Source organism: Fukomys damarensis, unplaced genomic scaffold (genome assembly GCF_012274545.1).
Source record: "Fukomys damarensis isolate Sample0158 unplaced genomic scaffold, DMR_v1.0_HiC HiC_scaffold_36, whole genome shotgun sequence".
In the NCBI taxonomy this organism is placed as follows: Eukaryota; Metazoa; Chordata; class Mammalia; order Rodentia; family Bathyergidae; genus Fukomys; species Fukomys damarensis.
This window is the reverse complement of record NW_022900948.1, coordinates 42,218,044-42,238,467: the sequence shown is the minus strand read 5'-3', so window position 1 is coordinate 42,238,467 and position 20,424 is coordinate 42,218,044. Positions and strand designations below refer to the sequence as shown.

Below are 20,424 nucleotides of genomic sequence, written 5' to 3'. Positions count from 1 at the left end.
TCTAAAAAAAAAAAAAAAAAAGAGGCCTAATGTTATACCCTGGTGACAAGCTCTTTTTAAAATAGATGGCAATTTTTCTCAAATGATTCCAAAGTAAACTATTACAAACAAATTCAGCCTACTGGGGAGACTGAGTCTGAATTATAGATTTTTAAAAGAAATTCAGCTTTATTGTAGTATACTATAATTGCCCATAGAAAGGACTAGAAATAAACAAGAATTCGAAGATAATTCAGAAAGGATTAAAAACCTTTCAAACTTCTCCCCCTTGCTCCTGGCTGATATCCTTTTAAGAGAGAATGGACCCAGTTGACCAGTTTTCCAACAGCCCTCCTTTGCTTTATCCTAATCTATGAAGAAATTTTATCTCACATAATGGTCAGTTACAGCCTGGAACCAACGTTTTAAGACAGGGAAAGTGAGAAATGCCTCGGAGAATCTTGTAATCTGCCTTTCCAAAGGCCACTGGGTCTCAGAGGTGCTCCATGCACTGCTGATCTGCAAATCCAATAGTCAGGTTTTTGTCGATCCTGGGGCTTTGCAAGGCATTTGACATCTTCAGGCAGATTACCAGTCCCACCACTAGGGATTCTCATTAAGTAGGTTCTGTGATCACACTTCTGACAAAAGTTTCTAGGTTATTTTTTGATTGCCCACAGACTGATCCTCTCCTCCTTCTTCTCCACTGGCTTTTTATGACCCATGAATCCTGTTCTACCTCCTGCCCACTCCTTTTCATCTCCAAGGGTGTTCTCACCTGTCAAGAACTACGGATTCTCCCCTGATAAGGGGCACCCCCTGGAATAACCAGGAAGGGACCTGTGAGCCAGGATGGGCGTTGTTAGCCCTTCCTCAGGTTCTTCTAACTGATGGGGAAGAATTTTCCCTCAAAACCTAAAGCTGTGCGGACACGTGACAGACTGCCTGGGACCACACAGCCTGTAGGAGGTGACAAGCCATGGACAGGAGGAGGTGAGGAGGTGAGGAGGCCAACAGGCAGGGAGAGGCAGTGTAGGGAGATGGGAGATGGGAAGTGGGGACTAAGAGAAAAACAGTCTGACTTGGCAGCCTCTGAGGCCCTGAAACCAGACCCATCTCTTTCCTTAGTCTGGCTATATGCACCTCCACATTCTCCTTTCTGGCTTAAACCGATCCAGGTTAGGTTTCTGTCACTTGCTCCCTTGAGTTGGGTTTCAGTTACTTGCAACCAACAAGGCCCTTCCTAGCCCATCCCTTTGGTAACAGCCTGGTATCATCACTGTACACAGCTGTGAGGTGAACTTTTTCTACACAGCTTCAAGCCATCTCTTGTCTATCTCAAAAACCATTTAGAGCCCTCAATGTCCCCGGGATTCAGCACGACGTCTTTCTCAGTAAGTGCCCTGTTTGACTTTGCAGACTTGTAACTGTGGCATCACACAAGGGCAAACCAGCATATCTGTTATTTCTCAAGCAAGCTCAAAGGGGGTCCTTGCTTTGTGCCTGGACCTTGCTAATCTTGCCTTCTGGAATACACCCCGCCCCACCTCTGGCTAGTAAGATCTACCAAAGAGAAAGAAAAGAAGGAAATTTCTACTCCTTTCAAGGTTCGTGCCACATTACAAAGACTTTCCTAAGTACTTTCTACTCTTAAAGATGCAATTGTGTCCCTCTTCAGCCTTGACAGCATTTATCCTATGAACTCTACCTGATTCTATTTTGAATTCTATGCTATTTGGTCTTATGGTCTCCTCCTCCTCCTCCTTCTTCCTCCCCCTTCTTCCTCCCCCTTCTTCTTTTCTCCCTCGTCCTCCTCCTGATCTTGCACTTGTAAGGAAGGCGGCAGAACCACTGAGCTAAATCCCTGGCCCCTTATGGTCCTCTTCTTGACAACACCAACCACTCTGTTCCTGAGTTAAAAGTCTGAGGCTCACTTCCTCAGCACACTCCCTACACACTCACCAGGTCCATCCTAACCTTCCCTGAAATATTTCCCAAGTGAGTCCCATCATTCCCACCACTCACCAGTAACTCTTACTTTAACAGGTCTCACTCTTTCACCAGACTTATCTTACTGCAATCTACCTAACACAAGTTATCTTTCCAGCATGCAAATCTGATCACACTATGCTCAACCTAGAGAGTCAAGGCCAACAGTTTGTACTTCCCATTGTCCTGGCTTCTCTTGACTTCCCTAAGCTCAATGCCAACTCCTCTTCAAGGAGCCCCAGCCAAACCAGAATGTTTCAGGGCTTCTCTACTGTCCTGCAAGGCTCACTTTTGCATAGATGGTCTGCTCTGTGCATGAAGGTCTCTCACAGTTCTGTCTGGGAAGTTCTCAAATTTCAAGCACTCCCTCCACTGAGAATCTTGGAGTGCCCCAGATAACAGCACTTGTGTTAGCCCCCAGTCGATGTGGAAGGAAATACCTTCGCTGCAGCCCCAGTCCCTGGGACAAGGCCCAGCACAGCATGCTGTGCTGTATATAGCTACCAGAAGCCCAGGTCTTCCATTACCATCTGAGCTAGTACAAGGCCCTACTCTGGCTTGGTCAACTTCACTGGTGTTCAGGACTGGATGAACAGATTCTTCACTTGACAATACCAAAATACTTTGTGAACACTGACATCCCATAAACACTTCTCTCTCTCTCTCTCTCTCTCTCTCTCTTTTTTTTTTTCGGTACCAGGGATTGAACTTGGGTCCTTGCACTTGCGAGGCAGGTAGTGGCACCACTGAGCTAAATCCCCGGCCCTCTTTTCTCCTTATTGTACACCAATTGCACCAAGATCTACTGGATGGGCACTGAACTAGTCAAACCTAGGTTCAAATCCCTGCACTGTTATTTTTAAGTTGTATGTCCTTGACAAGTGTCTTAACCTTTCTTAGCCTTAGCTCCCTTATTTATAAAGTGGGGATAATAGTAGCTGCTTCATTGGTGGGTGTGTGTGTGTGTGTGAAGGCTAAAGGAGAAAATCATTTAGGTGTTTGGGACGAGAATGATCAATATATACTGTATTTGTTGAAAGAATGCGCTAATGAATGAATAGCCCCCACCCAAACAGTAGTGGTTCTTAAAGATTTTGTAGCTCATTTTCCAAATTGGCTCCCAGGAGAATAGGTTTTAAGTCCAGCCCTTAGCTCAGCCTGCCCATTCCCATGTGCTACCTGGTGAGACTGCCAGCAAAGGCACACACAACTCAAGAACCTGTAGTCTAGTTCTTTCACAAAGACATTGCTGTTTAGACAGCTCCTACTTGCAGCCCACCCCACCTGCAGCAGCTTGGCCAGTCCTTTGGCTGCCAATCACTAGGCCTCAGTCCCACGTCTAACTGGACCCACCAATAGGGGCTGGAGGGCACTTGGAGAGGTGGCTTTTTCTGTATCTCAAGGCTCTCCAGCAGTCCCGCCCATATGACACATCAGCCACGTGGTGCACCATGGGGTTTGTAGTCTAAAAGGGAGGCCAGCGTGGGCTGGTCCACCGTGATGACTAATGCTCCAGTGCTGAAGGCCTTGGGTTACCTTCAGACCTTCTCTGCACACAAAATTCTCTAAGGAGTGATGTGGGGAGGATGTCAGCTGGCCCCCACCCTGCCCTACTGCTTGTAGCTGAAGCCCTGGATTTCCTCCCCTTCTTCTGCAGCCCTTTACCGATGCATTTCCCTCAGCTTATTGCCTGTTAAGTGAAATCTCAAAGTTCCATTTCTGATCAAGGAGACAGTCAATTCTCATATTCACCGAAGAGGCTCTTTATGGCTGATGTGTAGGTAACTCTAAAAAGCCATTATGACTCCAGACTCTTACTAGTTTCCTTTTGAATCCACTAGGGTAGCAGCAATCACAAATTTACCTACTGTGTATGACACTTTTATATTTCAAATTGCATTACATCTTACAATCACCAAAGCTTGGGCTCCCATTGCCTAAGAAAGTTCAGATCCCCTAGCCAGGCATACACAAGGGGCTTCATAGTTATTTTAACATACTGTACTACAGGTGGCTTTTTTTTTTTTTTTAGAGCAACATTTTTCAACATTTGCCATAGATGAGCTACCTGGGGTGCTTTTAAAAAATGTTGGTGCTGTGTTCCATCCCTGACTTGAGAACTCTGGGGTGACAGTGCAGACATCTGCTTCCTTGGTGACTATTACATGAAGGCCAGGCTCAGAACAGTGGGTTTAATGCCTATCAACGCCGCCCAAACACACCGCCAGGGGTGCCAGCCTTCCTGCTTGTCCTCTCTGTCCAGAGCAGCCTCTTCCCCCTCCTGCCTGACCTATGCTCATCCTGTAGGGTGGAGTTCCCTTTCCCTGTCCTCCAGCCGGTCTCCTCTGCTGACAGCACTTTTCTAGCACCACTGGAGTTGTTACTTGTCCATCTCCACAGTAGGGATTGCAATCTAGATTTGATTAGCAAGTGGGTTCTTTGAAGGCAGACATCTTTATACATGAAAAGACATTTATTTTGACTCACAGTTGGTATCTAGGTATCTTAAAGTGTCCTCTTTCACACACTCTGGATCCATGAAATCACAATGCCTGTGGGTAGGTCTTAGTCTTAGTTGTTTCTTAGGGGATCCTGACCCATGCCCTACCTAGGATTCAGCTTCACAAAAGCACTGGCTACTTTAGCATCAATAAATACTTGTTGCATCGATTGACAAGCATTTCCTCTGTTTTAAAGTTAATTATATTGTTGTACCTAGTGGCTTTTAATTCCCCCGGAGAGCCGAGCACCCCTCCCTTGTAGGAGATTTTTCACCCATTCAATAAACATTATCAAATCTTTTTACAAAGGCCTGAGGTTCTGGAAAATACAGTCACATGCTAAGGGACTTAAAGTCTATTGACATATTAGTTATAGTTATTATTATTTGTTTGTGCTCTTTTTAAAGTTATTATAATTTCTCCTATAATGGAATTTGTTCCCTGCATATACGACTTGCTAATCCAGGGTGAGGGAGATATCTCCTCATCTATCCCCAGTATGTTGGTGGCACATGGAAGGCATTCAGCATGCGTGTGTTGAATCAAAGCAATCTATTTCGTAGCACGCAGCACAGTTACTAGTGTTCACCTGCGTGATCATTTCATCAGCGGCTTTCTACCCAGGAGCTGTGAGCCACCTGCAGACAGTAACTGAATCTGCTTTGCTCATAATGACTGACCCAAAGCCTGGCCAGAAGAGATGCTCAACGAAGACTGCCAGGAAAAAAAATCCACGACTAAGACATCAAGAACAGAAATGCAACCTCCCAACTCAACGCTTGCTTCCCTCTCCCTCCCAGCTCTCCCCTGAAGGGTAAGAAGTACTACTTCTGAGCACCAAAGGATTTCAAGTTAAAGTGAGCATGAGCCCCAACTGAGATGCTGCTTCTTTTACTTACTTACAGGTTGACCTGGGACTCTAGTTCAGGGTCTCTTGTTGGCCATGTCTGAAGGGGCTGGATGCCAAACGACAGAGACGATTTTGCTTTCCAGAGAAGGGTTTGCGCCATCTGACTCCCACAGGACCCCTTGGTCAGTGGATCCATCAGTGGGCCTGGAGGCTGAAGCGCTGTGCTGCAGTAGAAGGAGATGGGAAAGGCGCTGAGAAACAAGAGAAGGTAGTAGGCCAGCCTTGCCCTGCCCTGGCATCCCTCCCCCAGGGAGAGCCCATTCAGAAGCCAGGAACAGGGGCATGCTGAGGTGCTCCCAAGACCCAGGTGCCCACTGAGGGTACGCCACCACACTGTTTGGGAACCCTGGCCTGCCCTGGGACGGCCCAAACCCCATCACCTCCCTGGGCCCTGAGTTCTGTTACCCACGTGGGTACGTCAGTGGAACTCTTCTAGGGACTGGGTATGTTTTAAATGTATCCCCAAGTTCACATGTTGGAATCGAATCCCTTTGTAAGGTATGGAGAAGGTGGAAACAATTCAGTGTAGTGTGTAGAGGAGGGGCCTTTGTGAGGTGTAAGATAGATAAGGTCAGCAGGCTTGAGCCCCCCATCACTGAGCCCCGTGACTTTGTGAGGAGAGAAACCAGGAGGCACAGACTCACGTGCCATCCCTGTCTCTTGCCCCATGATTTCCCATGCCACCTCAGGACTCTGCCAGCCGGAAGGCCAGCACCACGTGCAGCCTCTCACCCTTTGCACCAAAATAAATCTCTTTTCATGTATACAGTTACCCAGCCTCAGATACTTTGTTACAGTACTGAAAAGTGGACTAATATAGATCTAAAGATCCAGTGAGCATTTAAACAATCACAAACTTATTTAGAAAAAAAGTAATACCAATTTGATAAGGAAAGCTGTATCCAGGAAACCCAAGTCTTCTGCTTTTGGAGAACAGCAGTGGGGTGGGAACTCATGACCATCACTAGGGTGGTCCAGTAGTCCTTGGTTTACCTGATTTCTAGTTAACACATTCAAGAGCAAAGGGCTTAGAGTAGCAACAACACTGGAAGCCAAAAATATCAAAACTCACATTTCCAGGGTAATGGCAAACAGTGAATGCCTGTAGAATTCATTTAGACTGTTTATGGGAATACACTGAGAAAGGGATTCCTGGGGTGTGCTTGCTCTTCTGATGACACACTGAGGAAGGGAGGAAAGGCAGTTTAAGGTGTGGGCTGCTTCGTTAGGAGCTGCAGGGCCCCCGCTCCTTTTCATGGGAACGATTTTTGGAGCCAATTAGCAGTGCCTCCACTCAGCTCTCTCAAGTGAGATGAACAAGCTGACAAAATTCAATTACTTGGAAATGGAATGATGTCTTTAATTTTTCGGCAGTAGGGGGGATGGGATTGAACTCAGGGCCTCACATATACTGCATAAGTACAGTACTCTACTCCTAAGCTCCAACTCCCAATCTAACCCTTTCTATGTTTTATTATGAGACAGGGTCTCACTAAGTTGCCCAGGCTGAATTCAAACTTGTGATCCTCCTGCCTGTTTCCCAGATATCTGGGATTACAGGCATGTAACAGAGCCTAGCTCTTTAGAATGTCTTCTTTAAAGACTGTGAAAAGGCAGAAGAGAGGAGATCCAGTGGTTCGAGGCAGAACTATCAGGGGAGAGCGCACAGGAAGGTGCAGCTGCTACAAGACTAGATGTCCAGGGCAGCAATTCCATGGCTGGGTGTTTGGCATCAGGCACTGCCCACTCCAAGCTGCTCCAGAAGACCCATGCAGGCCCGAGGCCAAGGCTTGTCATAAGCAGAAGTCACTCCAGAGACCTATGCTTCCTACAGGATTCAAGACCCCTTGGCCCCTAACTGGCCCTGGGCCTCGTCCTTTGCCAGATCTCCCTGGTGTTCATCTTTGGGAGTGAAGACTCAGCTCCCCTCAGCACTTTTCCTGGGCCTGAGAAGCTACCTGCTGAACCCAGCAGACTTCTAGTTAGTCTTCACCCAGGATGGCTTCAGGCCACTTAACCTTTACAGCAATTAGAGCGACGTCAAAGACTCTGGCCTCTACCCACAACAAAAGGCAAGAGGCCACTGTGGTGCTTGCTTGGCTGCTCATTAGTCAAAGGTGCCCAGGTCTTCTACATTGCAGTGTCACTGGAGTTTACAGCTGCCTTAGCACTAAGACAATAAGTAAAGATGAAGTAGAGCTTTGCGGGGAGAGATACATTTTCTTTTTGTTCTTCTGAATCATTGAGGGTTGGTTTGTTTCAGACAGCATCTCTCAGGGCAGTCTGCCTTGCACTGAGTAGCCCAGTAAAACTTGCATGCAAAAGATTAAATGCTCTCAAGATCTCAATGTATTAGTCAAGCTTTTGACACTGTGACAAAACAGCTGTTAAGAGCAATTTCAGGCTGGAAGGGTTTGTTTGATTTAGGCCTGAGGGGAAGCAGGACCATGTGGCAGAGGAGAGACGGAAAGGAAGAGGCAGAAAGGAAGGGGCTGGGGACAAGATAAACCCTTCAAAGCCACACCCCGGTGACTCACTTCTTCCAACTGAGCCCCCTGTCAGTGTTCTCACACTTGTCACCACTGAGGACGGCTGCGCTTGGGGCCAAACCTTTAATCCAGGGCTCTGTGGGGGAGGCTTCATGTTTACCCCTAAGCCACGACACCCAGTGAGAGCGTGAAGGAAGCAGGACAGGGGCCAGGAAGGGGCCAGGAAAGGCTTCGGTTTCGATTCAGCCTGGCTTGAGCTGTGCTGTCCAGCTCGCTGGCCGCTCGTGACAGGTGACCATGGAGCAAATGAAACAAGGGTGACCCGATGTAAACATAACACACACTCGAGTCTGGGGAGAGTTAGTACAAACCAGAAGCACTGCAAAACATGTCATCGATGCATTTTTACACCGATTACATGTTGAATGATGATAAAATGAATCATTAGAATTAATTTTAATAATTCTGCATGTAGTTGGCTTTATGTTTTCGATGGTGCCGCTTGAGGCAAATGACTCCTGCGAGTTGTCCTCCCCGAGACAAGGAGCTGGGCCCTCACACTCCTGATCACGGGTGGGCTGGGTGCCCCAGGTGGGTGTGACAGCAAACTCAGAGCTCCTTGCACGTGCACAAGGCAGCTGGAGGGTGTGAGGGCCGAGCAGCCAAGAGGCAGTACCTGTGTGGAGTTGGAGGAACACTGAAGGGGTAAGGGAAGGGGGACCAACAGAGGAGGGTGCAGAAATGGTACAGGTGTCTACGGGGAGCCGGGGGACCATTGGTGTCTATGGTAGCCCTCCCTCTGCTTACTTTCCTCTCCAGTTAAGTCTCTTTCCTATCCCTCCTTTATGCATGTGCAAATCTGTACATGACATACACACCTGGACCAGCCAGCAAGCCCAGGTCTCAGTCATCTCTTATTAGTGTAAGGAAATGCACGCTTAATGTGGAAGATTACTTAATGAGATAACCCTGGAGTCTTGTTTAGTCTCTTAGTTCTTTATCTGATAAAGGTCAGACCCCTAGACTTTAGATACAATACTTCCTTATTTTCTAGCCCTTTTATCTTTAAGGTCTTTTTTAAAAACATTTAAATGTCAGCTCTTTTACACCTTTCCCACTACTTAATCTTTTTACCCTAACTTTATGCTTAGAGTTCCTTTTTACACTTTCATTTAATTCTTTACCTTCATTTTCTGTCAGTCTGTGTCATCACTGTTAATTTTAGTTCACGTATTCACTTCTTTTATCTTATGTGTGCTTAACTTTCTAATTTAAAACACCGAATGTTCCTCTTAACCTTCTGACATTTTATCTTTTTGTCTCAACTGTTTAAATACTCAGCAGTTGAAGAACTTCTTGCAAAGATGGCAGCCACCCTGGCCATCTGTATAATTCCTTGGAACTCACAGCCCAAGAGACAGAAGAAAATTTACTGAGGTAAGAGAATGTGCAAGGTCTGTGCTGTAACTGGAGACCTGCTGCAAACAGGACAACTGTTCTGAGGGCCTGACTCTGACCACTGCCAACCTCAGGGAGGCTGTGGCCTGTGCGCCCATGGGCAATGCGGGAAGGACAGGGCAGGTTTCTTTTTTTTACTGCCCCAGCTTTCTGACAAGAAGGGTTGGCCTGGTCTAAGGAAAGGCTGAGAGAAGGGTAAGCATATTTTACTCTCCAGAGGTATTTAGCAAAAGTACAGGTAAGCCTTCCAAAGGAAGGGCCATGAGTCATGGGAGGCTACCCTGACCCAGAGCCTCTCTGGTGGGGCCTGGTGGCCCTGCAGTGGGGAGCTGGATAGCAAGGCAGGCTCTGCAGGGTGGCAGCCTGGCCCAGCAGTGGGGCCTTGGGGAGAATGGGAGACGGGAAAACAGGGCCCGTGCCCACTGCCTCTGGATCCTTCCCTGTCCGAAAGGCCAGACATCCAGCCTGAATGCAGAAAGTGCAGCCTCGATAAAAGGGGTCAAGGCAGATCCACCCATGTTACTAGCGAACATGGAAGGTCCACTCCTGTTCCACGGCCACCAGCACAGGACTAGGCAGAACAGCAGCAGAGGGCAGATGGCAAAGGCACTGACTACAAGACTTCAGTGGCGATCAGAAGAAAAATCAAGACAGTGGCCTTGTTCCCACAAGAAAATGAGAGCATGAGGAGGCCTCTCTCCAAACCAAAGGTCAAAGCATCCCACAGACACACTTCTCAAGGCTCCAGTACCCTCAGGGATAGTGGCCTCGAGGAGGGATGAGAGCACCCGGGGCACTGCCAGCGCGGAGGTTCTGCATACACGGGCTGTATAGAGTGAGGACAGCCCGAGGAGCATGCAGGTGACCTTTTTCTTTTCCAGGATGCCCGAGCCCATCAGTGCCTCCAGGCTCAGCTCTGTAGCCTTCAGTGATGCAGGGAGAGAGAAACATGGTTGTCTTTGCAGGTGGTGTTTGCTGTTGGCCACAGGGAAGCAACAGCAGTGCACAGGGTTAGCCATACTCCACGAGGTGCCTGAGGGGGCACCCACCCATCAGCACTCACCATCTTGCACGCTTCTTGCTCTGTAAAGCAAGCAAAGTCAGCCCTGGTGCCTGTCTTCAAACCAAGGTCGGTGTGAGGTCCGAGCTGACCTGGCCACTAACTGAGCAGTGGGTGAAACGGGAGTGGACATGAAGCCACTGCCACCCCCACAAAGTGACTTCTAATCCTGTCGTCCTCTTGCTCCCCAGCCCTCATCACTGTCCGAAGCCATCCCGGTCCTGGATGTGCATTTGTATATGAGCACATGGTCCATATCCCGGTGCTAGGATGTTAGCTGCACAAGGGCAGGTGCCCCATCTGCCCCGGCCACGGTGTCTCCCCAGTGCCTGCACACACAGGTGCCCACGAGTGTCTGTGAAATGAGTAAGTGGCTATGTGAACACCAGAAACACTGGGAAAAGGTCCATTTAGATAGGGAGACCATGTCAGAATGTTTGGGTTTTTCCTGAGTGAGGTGGCTTTAGCCAGACTGCTTGACTACATCTCAGTCTCCAACAGGCAGCTGCTTTGTGAGGACGGGAGCAGAGGCCATCCATCTGCGGAACATCCACCTGGGCCTGAGGTGCAGAAGGGGCACCAGCAAGTGCTTAATGGCTCGCAGTGCTTTAGAGACCCTTTGCCCTCTGGCCATTAAATGCAAGGCAGGCACTTGTATGCTCACTTCCATCTGTGTCATGGGGTCACTGACAGTCATAGCTGCAAAGTCCACTCTGTCTGCCCAGCTCGGGTGGGAGCGCCTGCTTTCACTTCCTCGTCCAAGAAGGCGGGACCCAGCGGTGGGTACAGCTATGCGGCAGCACCACAGCGCTCAGGGAGTCTGTGACTGGTACTGCCGACTTCCCAGTGTCTGTCCGCTCCGATGGAAGACAGACATTGCCTGTGACATATGCTTCGGGCGACACGCTCCATGCCCACTTCAGTCCCCTCGCACTACGCACAAGTTGGAAAGGTGAAACTGAAATGTCTTCACCTCTTTTACGGTTACAGAGGGCAGGATGTGATCCAGACTTCACATGAGTCTCTGATTGGGAACTGAGTTGGGCAGAGCAAGAGGGTCCAAGCTATCACTCTTATTTTGCAGGTGGTGACAGAGTATTGTAAGGCTCTGAAATCAACAGCTTCTTGATTCTACAGCTTTCTAAAGTGGCAATGGAAGCTCTGCGAACCAAACCAGAGTTAGCAGTATGGTTCTACAGTAAGCAGAGGTAGAGGGAGCGTCTCGATTGATCAGGTGAGTCTTGTCTCTGTTTGGTGCTGGTGATTGAATCCAGGGCCTCGCGTATGCTAGGCAAGTGCTTCACCACTGGGGCACGCCCTGGCAAGGAGTAGGTTCTTGTCTTGGAAGTGGCAGCTTTCTTTCCTGGTCACAGCAAAGCTGAGTGGTCCTGGGAGCTCAGACTAGTTGGCTCCCCGGCACTTCCAGTGACTTTGTAAGCACTCATTTCCCTGTATTAATATTAAATCCCTTTCTGCTTAAACCGGGAGAGTGGATTCTGTTGTAGGCAATAGATTTCTACGGATACACACACCCTTTATAGTGTTTGTCAGGCTGGATCGTGAGCCAAACAGTTGATGTGGCCCTGTGCAGAGTACAAATTTCTCCCAGTAGGAGCAATGGTACCACCTCCAGTGGGCCACAAAAAGGGGCTGTGTCTTTTTACTGGAAGACACAGTAAAGTTGCCTTTTGAGTATAAGAGAGACCTCGCTCAAAGCACTAAGCATTTCTGCTCAAGCAGCAGACAGGTGCTGAGGGGCAACGGAAGAACAGCATCTCTCTGACACACCTCTGAGGTGGCTGTTACACTGCAGCAGGGTTTGGTCTGGCTGTTGCTGATTTGGGTAATGTTATTTTGAGTTTTCTTAATTACGTTACCAGAATTGTTACATTCCAAAGTGTGCTGAAAACACGCACTAGCTGAGAAACGCCAGTCTTACAGAAGCTTTAACATCTCCTATCATAAAAATTCAACTGCATCTCCAGCCATCTTAGCTCTGGCGGCACTGCCTGCTGGAATGGACTTTTCATGCAGTGAGTCCAAGCTGCTTTATTACAAATCACATCCACTGTGATTTTCAGTCTAGCCCTGAGCCAGATGCCAAATGGACCTGATTCTTTTTTTCATAAGCCACACCTTCAAATCGGGAAGGCTGCGATCACACCCTTGGTGAATTTTCTCTTTCTCAAAGAGAACGCCACTTCATTCTTTCTGAAATCTTTCCCTTCACTGGATCATTTTTACCTGATAAAAACATATTCACAAAACAAAAGCAAAAAGCCTAAAATCTATACAAACAAACACACAACCCCCCCCCAAATTTTGCAACCATCTTCCGTTCTGCAGAATTGACTATATTTTTTGCTTCCAATTTGTCTCCCATCATGATCTCTTGAAAGCACTCAGGTGAGGTTTTCATCCTCACTCTTCCAGAGAAGAAGTCTTGTCAAGGCTACCAGTGTCCCATGAGATAGTAAACCCAGTGGTTCTTAGTTCATTTTGTTTGACCCATCAGCTACATTTAATATACATACAAAAATTCCCTTCTTTCCCCAAAAAAACTTTACTAATCTTATTTCCCTAAAATAAAAAAGTTTTCAATCACATGCATTCATGACACAATGGTTTTATTATAGTCAGTTAGGTTAGGTAGAAATATTTTATAGGTAGTTAGATAGGGCTGGGCCTTCGAGACAGTCAGTGCAAAAGATTAAAACACATTACAACTGTGGCCAGAGACGCGCCTGTTGGAGACCAGGCCTCAAGATAAAGATGAAATGACTAGGCCCGCATTCTTCCCCAAGGGATAAGATAAATGATAACACTTGGTCCAGTCAAGCCCAGACGGATATCAGTCACCCCAGTGGGTGACAAAGAGTTCTTTGCTCCTCCCATGTGGACTTTCTAAGTGACTTGCTTCCCCGTTGGGTCAGTATTACCTGAGTGGCTGTACTGATGCAGAGAACTTTTGTAAATACCTACAAAATGTTAGGAAATGTAAAATGACTTCTTCCGTCTCTGACAGCAATCTGCTTTGTTTAGTTCAAAATTAGCAGACACCAGCATCATTGACCATGAAGTGGGACATCTGGCCTCACCCCTCACCCCTTCCTTTGCACTAGAATAGAGAGCTAGACGAATCTTAAGGTAAATTCCCTAACTACAAGGAATTGTTATATCTGGGTTAAAATTAACTGTCTTGTTACTGTAATTTGTACATGCGTGGGTAATGTGAACTGAGGAAATGAAATGTAACCACCTGAATGAGATGAAGGCTGTACAATGCTATAAAAGAGGGAGCGGCAACCATTCCATAGGGTCACTGGCACTGCCTTTTTGAGTGTGATTTGGCCTTTGCTGGTAAAATAAGCTTTTTATTATTTTACTTTCCTTCATCTCATCTCTATGTGCATGCCACTTGCCAGTTCCTTCTGCAACAGTACTTGTAATCTTATTGGATGTGTCCCATGTTGTAGCAACCTTGTGATTTTTGTACCAACCTCATGATTTTGCTCCATAAAACCTCCCCTGTGAAGTGGGTCCATGGCTGCCCGTTTGGAAGCCCTCTTGCCTCTCAGGAGTTAAAAATCTCTTTTCGCTCAATAAATATTTCCTACTTTTAACCTCTGTTGTTCCTTAGAATTCATTCTTCAATTTGGGGGAACACAAACTTGGTGTATCTGACATCTACCAGGTTGGGAATTATATTATTTCCCCTGTATCATTTGGAGATCCTGTACTGGTTTCACCTTCAAGTCTCAGAGTTTGAATGTCACTTGGGATTTATACCCTACAGAACGAAATAAAACAGAAAGCTTGATGTACTGCTTTCATACATTTTCTACTTGAGGATCCACACTGGCATAGCCCACAGCACTAACAACATGGAGGGCTGAACTGAAGCATGCTGTAAGCACACAGCACACACCAGATTTTAAAGACATTACTGGAAAAAGTGACAATTTTGGTAATTTTAAATGTTGATTACATGTTGAAACAAGAATATTTTGGATGCACTATGTTAAACTATTCAAATTAATTTCATTTATCTTTCTTTTTCAAATATGACCACCAAAATTTTAAAAATTACAAATGTAATTTTATATAATTGCTATTACCAGAAGTAGCTTGCTCTTCCTCACTTAACATAAATGTATAACCTAGATATCTTCCCAAATCAGAAACACAGACATCAGCCTTTCTAATAGAGACTGTACTGACAAACTCCTGATGCACTTTGTGTTTTCATTTCTACAGGTGCTATAGTCTGAATATTTGTATTCCCCAAAATTCATATGTTGAAACTAAACCCCAAATCTGATAACATTAGGAGGTGAGTTCTTTGGAAAGTGTTTATTTAGGTCAAGAGGGCTGAGCCTGGTGCCAGCATAAAGAGGCCCAAAGGAGCTCACTAGACCCACTTAGCCTTCTGTCATGCAAGGAGACTTTTAGAAGGCACCATCTAAGAGGAACGGGCCCTCATAAGATACTAAATCTGCTGACGCCTTGATCTTTGACTTTCCAGCTTCCAGAACTGACAGCAAAATTTCTGTTGAAATTTGCAGTTCAAATGGCCCAAGCAATAAGCAATCCTACAGTGAACATAAACCTTCTACATAAATCTCTGGCCAGTCGGACTTCAATGCCAACTCTTATCTGCTTACTGTTCTGTTAGATCCTAGCTTTAGAAACAATCAGAGAAAGCCTGGAATGTCAGATTTCCCTTGCCTTAAAATGGCTGTCACATGGAACAGAGCCTCCGTGTTAAAATGTGGCCTCTCCCAACAAAGGGCAGGCTTCTTCTTCCCATCATGCCTCTTCTCCCACCAAAAGAGTAACCTGATATTTGCAACCTCCTAGCAGCTAGTGATGTCATGAGCCCCTCCTAGTGATGTCACAGGCTCCTCCAATCTCTTTTTTTTTTAAATTGAGTTTTATTGGTACATTTTAGGTATACAGTACAGTTAATTCATTATTGGGATCTTGTACCTTTACATGACAGGTCTTGGTTCTCATTTTTCCAATCTCTTGCTGGGCATAGTGGCGCATGCCTGTAATCCCAGTACTCGGGAGGCTGAGGCAGGAGGATTGCTGTGAGTTCGAGACCAGCCTGGGCTACAGAGTGAGTTCCAGGTCAGTCTCAACTACATAGTGAGACCCTGTCTCAAAAAAAAAAAAAAAAAACCAAACCAATCTCTTAATACTACCTCAATCAACTCCACTCCATCTCAGGCTAACCCCACAACACTCCTGTAAAAGAAGCTCCTGGTTATGCCATGTTACTTTCTCTCCTTTGTTCGGAGACAGCCTGGCAGACACTCCCCATAATAAAGGCTTGTTATGGTCCTGGTCTGGTCCCGGTTTTCAGCTCTTTTTACCTAACACCCACATCTCTGCATTTTCTGCCTTTGTGTATCTCTTTATGCTGCTTTAAAATTTTATCCCCCTCCTCAGAAAAAAACAGCAGCAAGTCTCACTGCAGAAGCTGAAATTTATAATTTTCCGACCATATTCTTTGTCAGACTTCATCTCTATTCAGATCTTCCAACTCTGGAAACCAGACGACCAAATGTAATTTCTCAACCTTCTAAAGCAAAATTAATTTGACTGTTGTCTTCCTCCAACAAAGGAAGCTGGTTTGCATTAATTTAAAGTCTTAGTGAATACTAAAAGTTGTTTTTACCCTGATCTTAGGAGAACAGACATAATATGAAAATTAATTTTCTTCTGTTGGCCCTAGGAGCCCATTATGTCAGCCCAATACAAGACAGCTTTTAATAGTTTTCCCAGGAAGACTGCTGCTTTTCTCAAAGACAACTGACAGCAGCAGATTTATTTATGACTAAATACTTAAGAGCCTGATGCAAACAAAAAGAACAACAACATAATATGGAGGAATGAAGCCTAGGAAGACAGCTCACATTAGAATACTTGTTTACAAAACTACCTGAAAAACAGAAGCCTCCTGGAAAGCAACAAGAATAAGATCCAAGAACAGGAAGAAACAGAAGGAAGAAGAAAAGAAGGCAACTGCATGCATAATGGATAGCTGCTCTTTTTGAAACTGGTTTTGGCCTGGAAAGCAACATTAAGGAAGAAGAGAGCATTTGTCTTGGCACCAAATTTGTTCTCCAAAGGCGTGGGATCCATGCCTTACTAATAAGGACACCATCATGTATGCAGCAATATTTGGGAGAGAAGAAAATGTTTTCCACTTGTCACTCAAACTCTTGTATGACAGGGCTTTGCAGCAGATGTGCCTAAACTTAGCAACTGTCAGCTCACCACTTAACTAAGTTATTCTTTTACAACTAGAAGTATAATAATGATATTAATAATAATAATAATAATAACAACAACAACAATAATAATATAGCAACCCCAATCCCGTAACTTTAGTTTGGAAAACTTAGCTATAATGGCACTTTTATTTTTTTTAATCAAGCCGCTGTCCACTACATTCTTCTGGTGATTATCATGGCCTGCTGGACTCCATAAATGGAAGAGATTAAACCTCTGAGTTCTGGGTTGAGCACATGACCCAAGTGCAGCCCATTAACACGCTTCACCCCTTCTGAACAAAGTCATTGGTCAGAAACAACCAGAGAACCCAAGACAGCCAGTGACACATGCTAGGATTAATACGAAGCCCCATCTTTCTGCTAGGATAGAAAGCAAATCTGTAGTAGTTAACTCACTGACACGATGAGCACAAAGCCAACCCAGAAAAGGAAGACCACTGATGACATTATTTAAGCACACTGATCTATCTATCCCCAGAGGTTAAACCCATAGCTGCATGCACCAGTAATTCTTTTCTGCTTGTCCACTGGAGACTGAGACAATGTTTTTGAAAGTTTTAACTACTGGTAAGGTACGGATATCAGCCAATCAGAATGATGCTGCTGCATTACTAGCCCTAGATGTACCTGTCAGAGACTGTTTAATCATGATTACAACTGGGGAACCAGAAGCAAGAACCATCTGGCCCTGAAGCTACAGCCTGCAATCTAAGTTGCCATCTCTCCTCAGACTCCAAATATGCCCTAGGGCCACCTGCACTTCCTGCTCAATGGGCCTGGAGTGGGCACCATGCACTATATTGTCCCAATGTACCCCAGGGGAACTGATGCCCAGCCACAATCCCAGGGTCATCTGGGTTAATGATTTAAGGAGGTAATTTTTACTTTTTTCCCCCCAGTTTCAGAAATTGAACTCAGGCCCTTGCAATTGCCAGGCAGGCACGGTGCTGATGAGCTACATCTCCAGCCCTTTAATGAGGTAATTTTTAAAGCAATAAATAGAATGAGAGAAATTGCAGATGAACATTTATCTGTTTTTACATTAAGGAATTCTCTTCTACTTGAGCATAAACAAGAGGAACAAATCAGTAGAGTTGACAACCACCACAATAAAAAAAAACTTTATCAAAACTATCATAAAAAAATGAAAAGGCAAGTGATGAACTGCAGAAAATACGTGCTACATATTTAATCAAAAAATTAATTCCCTTAACATAAAGTACTTCAGTGCTACAAGGAAAAGATACACATTGTAGAAGAAAAACAAAGTTCACATGTATCTACTTCATAAAAGTGTAAGTTATGAATAAATAGAAAAAATTTCACTTCAATAATAAATAAATTCAAAGTAAGCAAAGTACCAAATGTATAAATGCTACCACTCAGGGCTGGGGGTGAGGAATAACACCATCACTCTCATATGCTCTTGTGGGAACCACAAATTGGCACAACTTTCTGATAAGCAATCTGCCATTAGCCTTCAAAGGCCTTTAAAATATCCATTTTCTCTGATCCAATAATTCCTGTCGCTTCTCTGAACTTGTGGAAAGAATGATCTCTTAATATAGAGACTAGCACATAGGGATTCACTGCATCTTTAGTGAGAGGGGAAAACTGGAAGTGATCTACACAAAGGATGGGTTAAATAAATTCCCCGTTTTCCTGAAAATAAGACCTAGATGAAAAATAATCAGCCTTGAAAACTAGAGATCAGACATGCCAGTCCCAAGCAGCCTGTCCTTGCCTTACCTGCCTTACAGAGCAGCCACCAGGCCAGAGAATAGGGGTGGTGGGTAAGGTGGGGACAGGCTGACTGGCACTGGCATTTCTGATCTCTAGTTTTCAAGACTGATTATTCTCCATCTAGGTCGTATGTTTTGGGAAACAGCTGCAGTGCATCCACATGACAGAGCAGCATACAGCAATTTAAAATAATTTTCTTACAGCGTATTAAGTGAAAAAGCAAGTTTAAAATGTTAATATAAACATATGCATTCACATTAAAGAAAAAGACCAGATGATACTTGGTGGGATTATGTGTCAATAAAAATGTAATTAGCCTCTTTATGTCTTTCTCAGTTTTTCAAACTTCCTTTCACGAAATTATTTTTTATCATCAGAAAAGCTGGCAATCCTTACTATCTTAAGGCTTGTTAAGATGTCACGGAATGTCAAATGAAGAACAAAATGCCTTGGAGGCCAAGAAGTCTTTCAGGCATGAGGCCAGGCAGACAAAGGAGAGGGTGGTACGAGTGGGCATTCAGAAGATGACACATTTTCTGAACTGTCACTGTATGCTGTGGCAGACACCAGTCATAGGCAGTTACTCACTATGAAAGTTAAATAAAATTTAAAAATTCATTTCTTTAACTGGTCTAGTGCCATTGCAAGTGTTCAACATCAACGGATGCTAAGGGCTCCGGAATTGGATGGAGTGGGTTACAGAACGTTTCCACCACTGCACAAAGTTCAGTGGGCAGCACCACCCTCAACATTGTCTCGGGCCTGACAGATCCAGCTGCTGCCTCTCTTCAGCCTCACCCCCGGTACACCTGTTCCATCCTTCACGCACCAGCCACAAGTGTGTAAGCCCCATGAGGGCAGCGACTGTATCTGTGGTTTTCCAGTCTAGTGTGGTAGATGTCTCACCCAGGTCACTACAGACAGTGAAATGTGGAGGAGCTGACAGATGCACAGGTCGCTGACAAAGCACAGAGCTCAGCCTGGTGCTGAAGGAAGACTTCAGGGAGGTGCTACCCAAAGAGGAAATCTCAGGACCCTGTATGTACAGAAGATCACGACAGGACTAAGGAGGTGGATAAGAAACAGCACAAGGAAGGAATCCCAGCAGCTAGGCAGTGGTTCATTTGCACACAGTAAATGTCTGTGATGGGCCAGGGCACTGTCGCTTTGTGGACAGCTGGGTCCCTGTCCTCATCATGCTTATACTCAAATCAGAACCGCTGGAGCACCTTGGGTGGGCAGAAAATGCTAAGGACTCAAGATGGAAGAGGGCGCGTTGAAGGGCCTCACCTTGCTTTAAGGCTTTAGCAAGCAAACCTTTTCTGCTTCCCTACGGGTGTGCGGGGGTGAGGGGGTGAAGTCCCACATCCTCATCATTCTGGTCCCCACCCCATCGCTGCTGCAGGCGTTGGAGAGCTCCTCAAGGGTGCACCACAGATCGCAGGGTCTCAGCTTCAGGAGACCCCTCCAGTGGCCAAGTGGGCTGTGGGTTTAGAAATCTGGCGCAAAGGACCCAAAGGGCCCGGAGGAAAGGGCTGGGTCCTAAAGAAATGTAGGGCCAATCAGAGGGACCAGGAAGCAGGAGGACGCACCCCAAGTTCCAGCCCAGCCGGCAGAGGGAGGGCGTGTCCGAGGCCCGGGCTGCACAGTGGGGAGCCCTGGCTGCTCAGGAGGGCGCCGGGTAAAGAGGGTAGGGGCCGGGAGGGGCGCCAGCGACCTGGCCGAGGGAAGCGTCCGCCCAGAGGAGCCTAGGGGCTTAGTATGGAGGGGTGGGCAGCGATGGGCGGGGCCGGAGGCAGCAGGTGTGCGGCTCCCAGGGCGTGAGCGAGGGTGGCAGAGGGGAGACTTCGGGGGCTTCTCCCGACCTTGTCCTTAAGCCCTGAGGAGAACCGAGCAGGACACGTTCTCCACGGCCGGAGACCCGAGAGGTTGCGCGTGCTGGGCCTGGCCACGGGCGCAGGCTTCGGGCGGCCACTGCTGGGACCCCGGCCCC

The 20,424-nt window shown here is 46.2% G+C and overlaps 1 protein-coding gene across 2 annotated transcripts in view; it reads right to left on the bottom strand.

Annotated features, from left to right (window-relative positions):
- The window catches only part of Garnl3 (GTPase activating Rap/RanGAP domain like 3), a 139,538-nt gene that overhangs the window by 118,297 nt on the left and 817 nt on the right, over positions 1-20,424 (bottom strand). For both annotated transcript variants that reach the window (XM_033759268.1, XM_010613584.3), the window contains exon 2: positions 5,373-5,543. In XM_033759268.1, the coding sequence (XP_033615159.1) occupies positions 5,373-5,515 (143 nt within the window). In that variant the 5' untranslated portion in view covers positions 5,516-5,543. The remainder of the gene's footprint in view (positions 1-5,372; positions 5,544-20,424) is intronic.